The sequence below is a fragment of the Dermochelys coriacea genome, chromosome 6 (genome assembly GCF_009764565.3).
Source record: "Dermochelys coriacea isolate rDerCor1 chromosome 6, rDerCor1.pri.v4, whole genome shotgun sequence".
NCBI classification, from domain to species: domain Eukaryota; kingdom Metazoa; phylum Chordata; order Testudines; family Dermochelyidae; genus Dermochelys; species Dermochelys coriacea.
This window is the reverse complement of record NC_050073.1, coordinates 668123-684550: the sequence shown is the minus strand read 5'-3', so window position 1 is coordinate 684550 and position 16428 is coordinate 668123. Positions and strand designations below refer to the sequence as shown.

At 57.9% G+C, this 16428-nt stretch overlaps 2 protein-coding genes across 2 annotated transcripts; one reads left to right on the top strand and one right to left on the bottom strand.

Moving 5' to 3' along the window:
• The first annotated feature begins 178 nt into the window (after window positions 1-178).
• On the top strand, window positions 179-3362 carry PPP4C (protein phosphatase 4 catalytic subunit). The gene is given in 12 exon segments (XM_038405628.2): window positions 179-335; window positions 859-961; window positions 1078-1129; window positions 1251-1301; window positions 1388-1432; window positions 1434-1490; window positions 1590-1703; window positions 1705-1764; window positions 1839-1965; window positions 2220-2321; window positions 2324-2408; window positions 2613-3362. Coding segments are annotated over 11 exon segments (921 nt in total). The 5' UTR covers window positions 179-335; window positions 859-863; the 3' UTR covers window positions 2743-3362.
• An 8569-nt stretch (window positions 3363-11931) lies between these two features.
• LOC119856741 (T-box transcription factor TBX6-like) lies at window positions 11932-16280 on the bottom strand. Its single transcript, XM_038404699.2, is given in 10 exon segments — window positions 11932-12234; window positions 12404-12471; window positions 12667-12737; window positions 12820-12963; window positions 13138-13255; window positions 13257-13409; window positions 14564-14594; window positions 14597-14818; window positions 16150-16174; window positions 16176-16280. Coding segments are annotated over 10 exon segments (1164 nt in total). The 3' UTR covers window positions 11932-12007.
• Window positions 16281-16428: the final 148 nt, after the last annotated feature.

Below are 16428 nucleotides of genomic sequence, written 5' to 3'. Positions count from 1 at the left end.
CCCCGGCTGCGGGGCGGGCTCAGGGCCCCGGGGACGGGGCGTTGCCAGGGGCACTCAGCGGAAGGGGCGGGGACTTGCAACGTTATTTCCGGCTGCTCTTGCCGGCGCCGGCCCCCTCGGTGATGTCATTTCCCGCCTCTTCTCGCGCCGGCATTTTTCTCTTCCGGCGTCATTTCCGTCTACGTCACCAAGTGTAGCTTCCGGTGCCGCCTAGTCCCCCTGGGTTGTGACGTCACTTCCTATCTGTCTCTGGCTTTCGTTTTCCGGCGAGGAAGTGACGCTGCCGCCGGGAGGGGGCGGGGCCAGCCGCGCTCGGAGCCGGGGACGAGCCCCAGGTGAGGGGGGGCAGCCAGCCCGGCGCTGCGGGGGGAGCCCGGCGCTGTGGGGAGGGGGGGGTGGGGGTTGAGGTGGGGGCGGGGGGGAGCCCGGCGCTGTCCGGAGGGGGGTTGGGGTTGGGGTTGGGGTGGGGGCGGGGGGGAGCCCGGCGCTGTCCGGAGGGGGGTTGGGGTTGGGGTTGGGGTGGGGGCGGGGGGGAGCACGGCGCTGTCCGGAGGGGGGTTGGGGTTGGGTGGGGGTGGGGGCGGGGGGGAGCCCGGCGCTGTCGGAGGGGGGTTGGGGTTGGGTGGGGGTGGGGGCGGGGGGGAGCCCGGCGCTGTCCGGAGGGGGGGTTGGGGTTGGGGTGGGGGTGGGGGCGGGGGGGGAGCCCGGCGCTGTCCGGAGGGGGGGTTGGGGTTGGGGTGGGGGTGGGGCGGGGGGGAGCCCGGCGCTGTCCGGAGGGGGGTTGGGGTTGGGGTGGGGGTGGGGGCGGGGGGGGAGCCCGGCGCTGTCCCCCCCCCCGCTGATCCCCACTTTGCCCAGGAGCTATGGCCGAGATCAGCGACCTGGACCGGCAGATCGAGCAGCTCCGGCGCTGCGAGCTCATCAAGGAGAGCGAGGTGAAGGCGCTGTGCGCCAAGGCCCGGTGAGCGCCGGGGCCCTGAGGGGCTGGGCACTCGGGGGCCCCTCTGGGCCGGGGGGCCCTGGGGGGGCTGGGCACTCGGGGGCCCATTTCCTGATCTGTTCCTTTCTGTGGGGCAGGGAGATCCTGGTGGAGGAAAGCAACGTGCAGCGGGTGGATTCTCCTGTGACAGTGAGTGGGGGCCGGGGGGGGATTCAGGGGCGGGATGGGATGGGGGTTGGATGGCAGTGGGGAGGGGATCTCGGGGGCCCTGGGGTCGCAGCCCATCCCCTAATGTCTCTCCTCCCCCCAGGTGTGTGGGGACATCCACGGTCAGTTCTATGACCTCAAGGAACTGTTCAGGGTGAGTAGAGATCCCCACTGTCCCATCAGCCCCCTCTGCGCTGCCCCCTGCTGTCCCATCAGCCCCTCCCTGCCCTCTCCCCGCAGGTCGGGGGTGACGTCCCAGAGACCAATTACCTCTTTATGGGCGACTTTCGTGGATCGAGGCTTCTACAGTGTGGAGACCTTCCTGCTGCTGCTGGCACTCAAGGTGAGCCTCCCCACCCCCACACCGCTCCGTGACCCCCTCTGCCACTGCCCACCCCCGCTAGCCAAGTCTCTGGCCACTGTTAACCCCTCCCCTCCGCAGGTGCGCTACCCTGACCGCATCACACTGATCCGGGGCAACCACGAGAGCCGGCAGATCACCCAGGTGTACGGTTTCTATGATGAGTGTCTGCGCAAGTACGGCTCGGTCACCGTTGTGGCGTTACTGCACTGAGATCTTCGACTACCTCAGCCTGTCGGCCATCATTGACGGCAAGGTGCGCCAGGCCGGGAGGCGGGGGCTGAGGGCCAGGACTCCTGGGTTCCTAACCTCTTCTCCCATCCCCTGCAGATCTTCTGCGTCCATGGGGGCCTCTCCCCGTCCATCCAGACGCTGGATCAGATCCGCACAATCGATCGCAAGCAGGAGGTGCCGCATGACGGGCCCATGTGTGACCTGCTCTGGTCTGACCCCGAAGGTATGGTGGGGGCAGCCAGGAGCAGGGAGGGAGGGGTCAGCTGCAGTAGGGAGGCGGTGGGGGATGGGTATTCATGGGGGAGAGCGGGTGGGTTATAGGTGTTGCGACTGGGGGGGCCACAGCAAGGATCCAGGGATGCAGTGAGGGGGAGGCGGGTGCAGTGTGGCGGGATTTATATGGGGATGGGGGAGCTGACGGAGGCAGGTCACCGAGAGGGGCAGGGCTGGCCTTTCACCCCACTATCCACCCCTCAGACACGACGGGCTGGGGCGTGAGCCCGCGGGGCGCCGGATACCTCTTCGGCAGCGATGTGGTGGCCCAGTTCAACGCCTCCAATGACATCGACATGATCTGCCGTGCCACCAGCTGGTGATGGAGGGCTACAAGTGGCACTTCAACGAGACCGTGCTCACCGTCTGGTCAGCCCCTAACTACTGCTACCGGTGAGCGCACGGGGGCTGCGGGACGGGAGTGAAGGGCACCGGCAGAGCTGCGGGGGAAGGACTGGGCTAGCAGGGACTGCGGGTCGGGAGTGAGGGGCACTGGCAGAGCTGGGGAGGGGCCCAGGGCTGGGCTAGCAGGGGGCTGCGGGGTGGGAGTGAGGGGCACCGGCAGAGCTGTGTGTAAACCCCCCTGCACCCTCTCAGGTGCGGCAACGTGGCCGCCATCCTGGAGCTGGACGAGCACCTGCAGAAGGAATTCATCATCTTTGAAGCTGCCCCCCAGGAAACACGGGGGATCCCCTCCAAGAAGCCCGTCGCTGACTACTTCCTGTGACCTCCCCCCACCTGGGCTGAGGCAGCCCCTGGCTTCCCATGCTGGGGGGTTTGGGGGCACTTGGGGAGCTGATCCTGGTCCCGCTCGTTCCCTGGGGTGTCGAACGTGGGCCGCCCAGAATCCAGCCCTGCTCTGGATGAACTGACTGTTACCTCCCTGCCCCCGTCTCCCTCCTGCTCTATGTTACCCCTCCCCCTCTGCAGGACCCCCAAATTGACAGCTGATTTCTCCAGGCTTCAGTACCCCGGTCTCTTATTTAATATCAGGACTCCTCTCCCGCAGCAGCCTGCAGCCCCGGCCTGGCTGCAGCAGAGCATCTGCCCTCCCAAAACTGGATCCACATATCTGGGGGAGACCCCAACCCAGCCAGACATCCCACTATCCTGTAGGTCACCCCACAACTTCATCTCTCCTGAGGGACCAGTTTCCCCACCCACCCTGCCTCTTTGGGGAGGGGGGCTATTCCTACACCCCCCATTTTCTCTGGGGAGGGGCCCTTCCTTCTGATCTGTCTCCTCTTGACATTTTTTATTTCTTCAGTTTAATTATTGTTTCCAATTTTTGCCTTTTTTGTTCATTTTAGATAAAAAAAAAATCTAATAAAATGGGGAAAAAAACAGGAAAAAAAATAAAGACATTTGTACAAAGGATGTAAATGTGGTGAGTGTTTAGTTCCCTTCCCATGTCCCGTTCCTGCCCGCCCCTCCCCCTGAACTGGCCAGTTCCTTGCCCCTGGAGCCAGTGCCCCCTAGATGGGAAAGGCCCCTAGCCCATTCCCCACCCCCCCAGCCAGTGCCCTGCCCTGGGGCTGGATCTGAGCTGGCACTTGCTGGAGGGGTAGGCACCAGGTCCCATTCCCACCCCCCTGAGCCAGCCAGTGCCTGTCCTGGGGCCAGATGGGAGCTGGCGCCCCCAGGGGAAATGTGTGTAATTCAGTTACTGGGGCTGTGTGTAATTTGGGAGGGATTCCTTCCCACTGCTGGTTCGTCTCTTTGAAGAGTGCCTCCTGGAGACCCGGCAGAGTTATTTCCCTTGTCTGTTTTGGGGGTGGGGGCACGAAGCACAGAGCCGGGATCGAACTCAGGAGTCCTGGCTTCTCCCCCATTAGCCTTACTTTAGCCTGCCCTGGGCTCGGCAGCGTTTCAATGTAACATGACGGGGTTTGAACCCCACCACTCAGCAGCTCCAGCGTGTCTGGGGAGGGACCGGGCCTGCGACAGTGAGGGGGAAATGGAAGGACCCCCCCACCCCAGCCCTGGGCACAGAGCCAGCTGCCTCAGCCAGCTCTGCCACTGGTGGTAGCTCACCGAGCTGGCAGGCCTGCCCATCTGCCTGCTGGGCCCATGGAGGCTGCCAGGCTGGGACCTGGTATAGCTGGTCCCTCAGACAGAAAAGAATGGGGGGGGAGAGAAAGGGGAGCCCTGGCAGAGGGCAGTGGGGTGTACATAGTCCCTGGCAGTGTGGGATCAGGCGTTGCACTGGCAACATAAGAACATAACATAACAATGGCCAGACTGGGTGAGACCAAAGGTCCATCCAGCCCAATATCCTGTCTACCAACAGTGGCCAATGCCAGGTGCCCCAGAGGGAGTGAACCTAACAGGCAATGATCAAGTGATCTCTCTCCTGCCATCCATCTCCACCCTCTGACAAACAGAGGTTAGGGACACCATTCCTTACCCATCCTGGCTAATAGCCATTAATGGACTTAACCTCCATGAATTTATCTAGTTCTCTTTTAAACCCTGTTATAGTTCTAGCCTTCACAACCTCCTCAGGCAAGGAGTTCCACAGGTTGACTGTGCGCTGAGTGAAGAAGAACTTCCTTTTATTTGTTTTAAACCTGTTACCTATTAATTTCATTTGGTGGCCCCTAGTTCTTATATTATGGGAACAAGTAAATAACTTTTCCTTATTCACTTTCTCCACCCCACTCATGATTTAAATACCTCTATCATATCCCCCCTTACTCTCCTCTTTTCCAAGCTGAAAGTCCTAGCCTCTTTAATCTCTCCTCATATGGGACCCGTTCCAAACCCCGAATCATTTTAGTTGCCCTTTTCTGAACCTTTTCTAATGCCAGTATATCTTTTTTGAGATGAGGGGACCCCCATCTGTACGCAGTATTCAAGATGTGGGGATACCATAGATTTATAGAAGGGCAATAAGATATTCTCCATCTTCTTCTCTGTCCTTTTTTTAATGATTCTTAACATCCTGTTCGCTTTTTTGACTGCCGCTTCACACTGCGTGGACGTCTTCAGAGAGCTATCCACGATGACTCCAAAATCTTTCTGCTGATTAGTTGTAGCTAAATTAGTCCCCATCCTATTGTATATATAGTTGGGGTTATTTTTTTCCAATGTGCATTACTTTACATTTATCCACGTTAAATTTCATTTGCCATCTTGTTGCCCAATCACTTAGTTTGGTGAGATCTTTTTGAAGTTTTTCACAGTCTACTTTGGTCTTAACTATCTTAAGCAGTTTAGTATCATCTGCAAACTTTGCCACCTCACTGTTATTCCCTTTTTCCAGATCATTTATAATAAGTTGAATAGGATTGGTCTAGGACTGACCCTTGGGGAACAGCACTAGCTACCCCTCTCCATTCTGAAAATTTACCATTTGTTCCTACCCTTTGTTTCCTGTCTTTTAACCTGTTCTCAATCCATGAAAGGATCTTTCCTCTTATCCCATGACAACTTAATTTACATAAGAGCCTTTGGTGAGGGACCTAGTCAAGGCTTTCTGGAAATCTAAGTATGCTATATCCACTGGTTCCCCCTTGTCCACATGTTTGTTTGACCCCCTCAGAGAACTCTAATAGATTGTGAGCTGTAGCTCACGAAAGCTTATGCTCTAATAAATTTGTTAGTCTCTAAGGTGCCACAAGTACTCCTTTTCTTTTTGCGAATACAGACTAACACGGCTGCTACTCTGAAACCTCTAATAGATTAGTAAGACATGATTTCCCTTTACAGAAACCATGTTGACTTTTGTGAATTTTATTCTTTACTATTGCGTCAACTAATTTGCCCAGTACTGACATTAGACTTACCAGTCTGTAATTGCCAGGATCGCCTCTACGGCATTACATTAGCTATCTTCCAGTCACTGAGTACAGTAGCTAATTTAAAAGACAGGTTACAAACTATAGTTCAACAATTTTACATTTGAGTTCTTTCAGAGCTTTTGGGTGAATGCCATCTGGTCCCCGTGACTTGTCACTGTTAAATTTCTCAATTAATTCCAAAACCACCTCTAGTGACACTTCAATCTGTGACAATTCCTCAGATTTGTCACCTACAAAAGACAGCTCAGGTTTGGGAATCTCCCTAACATCCTCAGCCATGAAAACTGAAGCAAAGAATTCATTTAGTGCGTCCTTGAGGCCCCCCTGTGTTTCATAGACTCCGGGGCTGGGGGGGGGGCATTGGGATCGTCTGGTGTGAGACCTTGTGTAGCACCAGCCCCCAAATCACCCTGGAGCAGACCCCGAGAACCCCCGGCTGGGTTGAGCCAGCGCCAGTTCTGGAGAATTTCCTGTCGGCCCGAAGGGAGCAGTTCTGCCTGGCCCATATTTACAGCCTCTTCCCAGGCCAGGATGTCCTGCCACTGGGGCACGTCAGACCTTTCTCGGCGGGACTGATGAGCCACGAGGTAACGATCTGTTCCCCACAGAGGTGCTGCCAGGCCGGGCTCAGTCACCCCGGAACCAGCTCTGCATTGAGATGAACAACTGGAGCCTCTCCCTCAAGGGCAGGTTTCTGATTCTTTCATCCTTCCCGGGGCTCTTCTCTGACCCCCTCCAATGGATCAACATCCTCCTGGAACTGCAGGCACCAGAGCTGGCCCCGGGATCCCAGTCATGGCCACTCCAGGAATGAATCCAGAGGGAAAATCCCGTTTGCACAGCCCAGGATGGCATTGGCCCTTTCGACCCCAGCATTGCAATGGGCGCTCCTCTTCTGCTGATTATCCCCCCACCCCTTGCTGAGAATCCCTGCGTCCCAGGAAAGAGCCTCCCCAGCCTGTAAGTGCAGCTGGCACTCGTCCTGCCCAGGGACAGGCATTTACATTTAGCTGGGTTAAAACAGTGTCTGCTTGTGCCGTTTACCCAGCCATCCAGCTGGCTCTGTACCAGTGACCTTTCTCTGCAACACTTCCCACCTCCCACCCCCAATGTTTGGGTCAGCTGCAAACTCATCAATAGTGATTTTGTTCTCTTCCAGTCACTGAGAAAAGTGTTAAATAGCACAAGGCCAAGAACCGGACCCTGCCACCCCCACTAGAAACAATCCCCCATGTGCAGTTGCGTTATGAGACCAGTTAGCCACTTTTTAATCCATTTAATGTGGGCCATGTTCATTTATATTGTTTTAAGGTTTAGTGAAAACACTGTGCAGTACCAAGTCAGAGTCTAAGTATGTTATGTCAATGCTATTACCTTTGTTGCTCAAACTTGTCATCTCATCAGAAAAAATTATCAAATTAGTTTAACAGGATCTATTTGCCACGAAGCCCATGTTGACTTGCATTTAGTCCATTACCCTCCTTTAATACTTATTCATCGAGTCCCTAGATCAGCTGCTTCATTGTATTGCCAGGGATCAATGTCAAGCTGACTTGGAGGCCTATAATCACCCAATCATCCCATTTACCTTTTTCAAAATTTGCACAACGTTAACTGTGTTCCAGACTTCTGGAACTTCCCAGTGCTCAAAGACTTACTGAAAATCAGCATTAATGGTCCAGTGATCTCAGCCAGCTCTTTTAAAACTCCTGAATGCAAATTATCTGGAGTTGTTGATTTAAATATATCTAATTTTAGGAGCTTAACATCCTCCACAGCTACTAATGGAACAGAAACAAGTGTTATCACCATGTGATGAGACAGCATCATTTGTTTCCCCCCCCCCATACAGAAGAGAAATATTAATGAACACTTCAACCTTTTCTACATATTATTGATAACTCTACCATTTCAGCTAGTCATGGACCAATAGCATGTCAGTATCCTTTTTGTTCCCAACATATTTAAAAGCTCCTTATTGTCCTTAACTCTGCCGGCCATAGATTTCTCCTTGTGCCCTTGGCTTCCCCTTATCAATTTTATGCAATTCCTTTTTTCTGATTTACATTCATTACTATCAGCTTCCCCCTTCTTCCATTTGGTATATATTAGTTTTATAGCTGCTTTTTACTTCCCCTCTAATCAGCCAGGTGGTTTTTTTAACCAGCAGAGTCTTTACCTCGACTGTGGCTTTTTGGGTGTCTAGCGAGGTGTTTTTAAATAATTCCCACTTATCATTCACCTTTTTCTGATTTAAATTCTTCCTCCCAACTCACTGGGCTTATAATTGTCGTCAGCTTTGTGAAATTGGCCATATTAAAGCGCCAAGAATATCTAGCACCATTCTGGACTTTGTTCTGCTCACACACCATAAATTTGCTCAAGACATGATCACTTGTACCTAAGCTACCTTTCCGGTTTAGTTCTGTGTGCCTTTCTCTTTAGCGGCTAGGACAAGGTCTAATGGTGAATTCCCCGAGGTTGGCTGCATCACTTTTTGAGTCAGGAAATTGTGAGCTATGAATTCCCAAGCTCTTTCAGTCCTGGCAGCATGAGACTGCCAGCGGGTGTCACGCAGATGGCAGTCCCCCATGAGCACCTGGCTTTTCTTCTACACATTATAGGGAGGTGTATCAGGAGCTGCTCAGCCCGTTCCTCACTGTGGTGTGATGGCCTGTAGCTGACACTCACGAATACCCCGGTATCTGCTAGGACATTGAGCCGTGAGCTTCCAAGCTCATTTTCTTCCGAGCTATCAGAAAGGAGCACAGAACCAAGGGCTCGGCCATTCTCCTCCTTCAGCCAGCTTCCGAGGTCCGAAGTCAGCGAGTATCACGTAGTGCTGGCCTGGCGCCTGCCGAGCCAAGCCAATCTTAGAGCTACGCCTTGTGTCCTGGCTCCAGGCCTGTGAACCTGGGCCCCCTTGCAGGCATGTTCTCCCGAGCCTCGAATCTCCAGCCAGGATCATCTGTCTTCCTTGGATGGTTTCCCCAGGACAGACTCACATGCAGGACCCACCTGACCCACAGATCCCCCCATCCCCGTTGGACACACTGATGCCACTTTGCTGCCTTCTCAGCTTTATTGATTGAATGACTTGGTTTGCATTGTTTTTTTAAAAGGGTAGGAGATGCCCCATGTTTGCATATCCCTCTCCAAATCAGCCATTGGGGGGAGGGGACAGAGGATGTAAGGGACCATGGCTGGGGAGGAGCAGATAACAGGGAGGCAGCGATAGCAGGGTTGCTGTGCAGGGGGCAGATAACTGGGGGAGGAATAGGGGTAGGTAGATAATGAGAGGGCGAGGGCTGTGGGGAAGGTTGGGGGGGTGCACATTTCACCCCATCTCTGTGCCCCCATCCAGTAGCTGCAGGGAAGGGTCTGGCTCCCCCTTGGAATAAATAAGTCAGTCGCAGTTGGGGGGGTGCTCCTCTGGGTGAGGGGCAGCCCCATGGAGAGTGAGGTGACAGCTGGGGGGGGAGCCCAGCCCTCAGAAGAGGCCCTTGCTGCCCCCCTCGAGGTAGCTGGCAGGGGGGCCAGGCGGGGCATAGAGGCGGGGGGGTGGGTAGGGGAGGAAGGGGGGGAAGCGGAGGTCAGGTGCAGGGGGGCCATCCAGCCCTGCCCCCAGCAGGCAGCTCATGTCCAGCCCGTAGGGGGGGTAGGTGAGGGGCGGGGCACTGGTGGTTCTGCAGTTTGATTGGTCAGGGGGTGGCTTGGCAGGGGGGCAGCCGGGGTCCCCCATGGGCTTTGGGGCAGCAGCTGCTTCAGGAGCAGCACAGGGTGAGCTGTGGAGAGAGAAGAGGGAGGTTAATGGAACAGCCCAGCGGGGGAGGATAATGGAAAAGCCTGTCAGGTACCATAGCAGGAGGTGGGGGATGGAACAGCCAGCAGGGGAGGGTAAGGGAACAGCCTGTCAGGTACTATATGGGGGAGTGGAATGGTACAGCCCACCATGGGGAGGGTGGCAGAACAGCCTGTCAGGTACTATACGGGGGAGGAGAAAGGAACAGCCTGTCAGGTGCCATACCAGGGAGTGATGGAACAGCCCAGCAGATGCAGGGGGAGGGCAGTAGGACAATGGAACAGCCCAATAGGTCTGGGGAGGGGAGAGGAGGGAATCCCCAGCCCGGGGCGGGGGGGGCACGTCAGCCCCCAGCACTCCTGACAGGGCTAATTCTCTAGCCCATCCCTGACCAGGGTGTGTCCAGCCGTCTCTTAAAGATCCCCAGTGATGGAGACTCCACAACCTCCCTGGGCAATGGATCCCAGCGTCTCACCACCCCGACAGCCAGGAAGTTTTCCCTGGCTGCTATTTAAGCCCATGGCGTCTTGTCCTCTGCTCAGAGGTTCAGACCAATTCTTCTCCCTCCTCCTTGGAACAATCTTCTATGTACCTGAAAACTGTTCTCATGGCCCCTCTCAGTCTCCCCTTCTCCAGACTAAAGAAACCCAGTTCTTTCAATCTTCCCTCCTAGCTCATGTTTTCTAGACCTTGAATCATTTTTGTTGCTCTTCTCCGGACTTTTTCCCATTTGTTTACATCCTTCCTAAAATGTGGTGCCCAGAACTGGACACAATACTCCAGTTGAGGCCTAATCAGCGTGGAGTAGAGCAGAAGAATTACTTCTCGGCTCCTGCTAATGCAGCCCAGAATGGTATTTGCTTCTTTTTGCAGCAGCAGCATTACCCTGTGACTCATATTTAGCTTGTGGTCCACTGTGACCCCCAGATCCCTTTCTGCAGTACTCCTGCCTAGGCAGTCATTGCCCATTTTATATGTGTGCAACTGATTGTTCCTTCCTAAGTGGAGGACTTTGCATTTGTCCTTATTGAATTTCATCCTATTTACTTCAGGCCATCTCTCCAGTCAGATCATTTTGAATTTTAATCCCATATTCCAAAGCACTTGCAACCCCTCCCAGATTGGTATCATCTGCAACTTTATCAATGTACTCTCTATGGCTTTATCTACATCACTGGTGAAGATATTGAACAGAACTGGATGCATAAGCGATCCCTGTGGGACCCCACTCGTTATGCCCTTCCAGCATGATTGTGAACTACTGATAACTACTCTCTGGGAACAATTTTCCAACCGGTTTTGCACCCACCTATAGTAGCTCCATCTAGGCTGCATTTCCCTAGTTTGTTTATGAGAAGGTCATGCCCGACAGTATCAAAAGCCTTACTAAAGTCAAGATATACCACATCTACTGCTTTCCCCCATCCACAAGGCTTGTTACCCTGTCAAAGAAAGCTGTCCGGGTGCTTTGACATGATTTGTTCTTGACAAATCCATGCTGACCGTTACTTATCACCTTATTATCTTCTAGGTGTTTGCAAATTGATTGCTTAATTATTTGCTCCATTACCTTTCCGGGTACAGAAGTTAAGATGACTGGTTTGTAATTCCCCAGGTTTTCCTCATTCCCCTTTTTTATAGATGGGCACTAGATTTGCCCTTTTCCAGTCCTCTGGAATCTCTCCCATCTTCCATCACTTTTCCAAGATAATTGCTCATGGCTCAGATATCTCCTCAGTCAGCTCCTTGAGTATTCTAGGATGCAGTTCATCAGGCCCCGGTGACTTGAATGGGTCCACTCCTCCGCTCCCATTGGCTGGTTGCCCCAGGCCCAAAGTGAGAACTACATTTCCCACTATGCAATGGTGCAAGTGCCCATGAGCTCGGCCTGGTACTTCTTGGGAGGCATGGGACTCGGTGCACCGTGGGGGGTGTAGTTCAGATACAGGATGGCCCCTTTGTCTTCTATGGGCCAGGCTTCCTGATTGCACTTCATCTGCCATGAGGTGCCACACTGCTTGGCATTGCATTATGGGAGTTGTAGTCCTGCAGGGAGCTCAGCCCATAGGGGGTCAGAACTACAGCTCCCAGAAGGCATGGCACCACACTAGGAAAATGCAGAGTGATGTCACAATCGGCTGATTCATGACGGGATATCGAACCGAACCTGAACCCTTTCCAATTGTCCCTGAGGGAGAGTCAAAATTTTTGGGCAACAACTGGAAATTTCCAGCTGGAAATTTAGATTTTTGCAGAAACTGCATTTTTTGACAGACAATTCATGACCTGCCCATGACCTCTGACCCCTGGATCCCCCACCTAATGGGTGTAGGTCAGAAGTCCTCCCCTGCCCCCATGACCTCTGATGCCCAGCATGGTCTGTGCTCTCACCTGGCATAGCCAGCAGGCCCCTGGGGAGGCTGCAGGCCGTGGAAGGCGGCTGGATGCTGGACGTACGCCTCGGCACTGGGGTTCACTCCCCCTAGAGGGCACCCCAGCTCCTCACTCCCACCAGAAGGGTAGGAGGAGGAGATGGGGTGGAAGGAGCAGTCAGGGGGGGCCGGTGGCTCTGGGGGGGGGCCCTGTGTGGAGTCACAGGGACCTCGCTTGCAATCTGGGGAGAGGAAAGATGGGAATGGTAATGTTGGTGGGGGCTGGAAGAGTGGGGAGGGGGCAATGAGGGGTGCCGCTGGGATGGGGGAAGGGGGTGGTGCATGGGGCAGGATGGAGGGGGAGAGGGGGCAATGAGTGGGGGTGCAGTGGGAGGGTTGGGGGTCCCATACCAGCCTCATTCCTGGTAGGTTCGGCCACATTGCCCCTCATCTTCCTCTTGATCCGGGCATCTCGCTCCCTGGGGGGCAGGGGAGAGATGGGATGTTACTGGGCTGTTGGCTCCACCGCCCTCCCATCCGGCCTCCCTGCAGTGCCCACCCTCCCCTTCACATCCCCCCAAGGCTCTCCCAATTGGTGCCCCCAGCTCGCCTCTCCCATCCTAGTACCCCGCAGCCCCCTCCACCTCACCCCCCTTCCTTGTGCCCCCCGGCACCTCTTGCTGTTCATGCCGTTCTCCCGGAAGCCTTTGGCGAAGGGGTTACTCTCAATCTTCATCTGGGTGATCTGGAGGGAGGGAAGAGGGGGCTGAGAGCCCTGTGGGGGCAGTGAGGTGGTCGGAAGCAAGGGGGCAGGAGGGGGAGCTCACCTTGGGGCTCTGGTAGGCGGTGACGGTGAGGAAGGCCGTCTCAGGGAAGGTGAAGGAGGCGCAGCCCCCCCCACGTCCCCCCGGCCCCCCTGCTCCCACCACGTGCACACGGGGCTGGTAGCGGTGCATGGAGTGCAGGATCAGCTGGGGAGGAGACAGGGGTTAGACATGGGCACCCCCACCCCGCACCGCCTCCCAGCACGACCCCCTGCTTCCATCCCTCATCACCCTAAGCCCTTCCCCTCTTCTCCCTAGACTCCACCCCCACTGTCCTAAGCCCCTCCCACACTCTCTTTGCCCCACCCCTGCCCCACTTACATGGCCATGGGGGTCCAGTGTGTTATTGGTCAGCTTGAGACGATGGAAGGACACAGGCTGGCGCATCCAGTGGGCGCCCGAGGCTGGGGAATCAGGATGGATGTAGACCCGGTCAGGGGGGGGGCAGCTCGGCCTTGCCACTGGCCTCCCAGCGCTGGCCCTGCCACTTGTAGCGCGAGGCCCCTGCCGGCACCATGTCCACCAGGAGCAGATACTTCGCCTCAGGGTCCAGCCCTGTCACCGAGACCTTCAGCTGGGGGAACATCCGCCTGTGGGGGTACATAGGGGGGCATGAGGGGCTCGACGGGGCTGGGGGATACAGGGTGTGAAGGGCAACATGGGGCAGAGGGATACAAGAGGGGGCTCCATGGAGTGGAGGGATATGGGGTATGAAGAGCTTTATGGGGAGGAGGGATATGCGGTGTGAAGAGCAATGTGGGGTGGAGGGATACGGGATGTGAAGGGCTCCATGGGGCAGAGGGATGGGGTGTAAAGGTCAATGTGGGGCAGAGGGATATGAGGGGGGCTCCATGAGGTGGAGGGATACGGGGTGTGAAGGGCTTTATGGGGAGGAGGGATATGGGGTGTGAAAGGCTCTATGGGGCAGAGGGATCGGGTGTGAAGGGCAATGTGGGGCAGAGGGATACAAGGGGGCTCCATGGGGCGGAGGAATATGGGGCATAACAGCGATGGGGCTGGGGAGATACGGGCAGAAGTCTGAGGACACAGCTGAGAGATGGAATGGGGGGGCGCGGAGGGATATGGAGGGGACATGGACTCTACGTGGAGGAATATGTCTTGGCGGGCAGCCCACAGGGGGCGGAGGGATACAGGGGTGATAGGACTCTATGGGGCAGAGGGCACAGGGCAATACAGAGGGCAGGAGATGAGACGGAGGAATTAGATGTGGGTGGAGGGATACGGGGCAGCGAGAGTCCCCCACTCTGGAGACCCCCCGATGAACCCTTCCCTTCCCCACGGCCCCCCCCCATGGACCTCCCACCCCAGAAACCCTCCCGTGGACTCTTCCCTCCCCCCCACGAACCCTCCACTCCGGAGACTCTCCCACATACCCTTCCCCCCCATGGACCCCCACCCCAGAACCCCCCCGGAACCCTTCCCTCCCCCCACATACCCCCACCCCAGAGAGCCCCCCACAGACCCTCCCCTCCCTCATAGATCCCCCACTCCACAGACCCCCCCACGGACCCTTCCCTCTCCCATAGACCCCCCCACCGACCCTTTCTCCTATGGATCCCCCACCCCAGAAACCCCCCAATGGACCCTTCCCTCCCCGCCCCCACGAACCCCCCTCCCACAGACCCTTCCCTCCCCAGAGACCCCCCCACGGACTCTTCCCCCCATGGAACCCCCCAGAGACCCCCCCATTGTGCCCCAAGAGCCCCCGGGTCCCCCCCTTACCGCCCCCGACTTGGTGATGATCATCTCGGTGCCACGGCGCAGAACCGCTTCCACAGCTCCCGGTTCTCCAGGCTCATCCGCACGCTGGGGGGTAGCCGGGGGGGCTCGGCCGGGGGCAGCTGCTGCCCGCCCCCGTAGGACAGGGGTGGGGCAGGCAGGGGCAGCGGGGGGCCCGCGGGGGAGGGGCCCAGGAGCCGCCCAGCTCGGTCCAATGGGGGGCAGAAGGGCTCGAACTTGGCGGCTGAGACGCCGTCGAGATCTGGGGGGGAGAGACCGTCAGAGAGGGGCTGCGGGTCGGGAGTGGGGGGCACCGACAGAGCTGGAGGGGCAGGGCTGAGCTGGCAGGGGGCTGCGGGTCGTAGCACCGGCAGAGCTGGGGGGGCAGGGCTGAGCTGGCAGGGGCTGGGGGTCGGGAGTGAGGGGCAGTGGCAGAGCGTGGGGGGGCAGGGCTGGGCTAGAGGGGGGCTGCGGGTCGGGAGTGAGGGGCACCGGCAGGGGCTGGGGGTCGGGAGTGAGGGGCACCGGCAGGGGCTGGGGGGCAGGGCTGGGCTGGCAGGGGGCTGCGGGTCGGGGCACCGGCAGAGCTGGGGGGGCAGGGCTGAGCTGGCAGGGGCTGGGGGTCGGGAGTGAGGGTCACCGGAAGAGCTGGGGGGCAGGGCTGGGCTGGCAGGGGGCTGCGGGTCGGGAGTGAGGGGCACCGCCAGGGCTGTGGGACAGGGCTGGGCTGGCAGGGGGCTGCTGGTCGGGGCACCGGCAGAGCTGGGGGGGCAGGGCCTGAGCTGGCAGGGGCTGTGGGTCAGTGGGGGCACCGGCAGAGCGGGGGGCCAGGGCTGGGCTAGCAGGGGGCTGCAGGTCGGGAGTGGGGGCACCGCCAGGGCTGGGGGGGCAGGGCTGGGCTAGCAGGGGCTGTGGGTCAGGAGTGAGGGGCACCGGCAGGGCTCGGGTGGGGCAGGGCTAGGCTAGCAGGGGGCTGCGGGTCGAGAGTGAGGGGCACTGGCAGAGCTGGGGGGCAGGGCTGGGCTAGCAGGGCTGTGGGTCGGGAGTGAGGGGCACCGGCAGAGCCGGGGGGGCAGGGCTGGGCTAGCAGGGCTGCGGGTCGGGAGTGAGGGGCACCGGCAGAGCCGGGGGGGCAGGGCTGGGCTAGCAGGGGCTGTGGGTCAGGAGTGAGGGGCACCGGCAGAGTGTGGGGCAGGGCTGGGCTGGCAGGGGCTGCGGGTCCGGATTGAGAGCCATGGGGGGGTCGCACTCTCTGAGGCTCCAGGAATCTCACATCTTGCCGCCAATCCCCCCCGCCCCCGCCAGTTGGTCACTATCTGGTGCTAAGAGCCCAGCTGTCAGCCGGGGGGTTTGGGCAGGGGCTTTCCAGATACCCGGTGCCCCAGGAATCCCCACTGGGCTGCCCCTTGTTCCTACCCCCACAGCCTCCAATCCCTTCTCAACTCCCCCCGGTCCCTGCTGACCTCCTCCCCTGCTCCTCACCCTGGATCCTATGCCCCCGCATCTCCACCTGTACTCCCCGGCTGCCCCCCAGATCCGTGTGTCCCTTCCCCAACGTCTTCCCAGAGCCTCCCCCGCCCCCGGCCCTCTCACCTGGGTAGCGGAAACCTTCGTACTGGGCCACCTGCCCCTGGGGGAAGCCAGCCGACAGCCCCCCCATGGGGAGCGGGGCGCAGCGGGTAGGACCCCCCGAACTGGGGGAACATCTCCGACGGATGGTACATGCTGAGGGGGGGCTAGTGGCTTGGAGGGACTAGGACCCCGGACTCCTGGGTCCCCTCCCGACTCTGGGAGGGGAGTGGGGGCTAGTGGTTAGAGCGGGGGGGCGGGGAGCCCGGACTTCTGGGATCCCCTGGCCCAGGGACGCAGCGC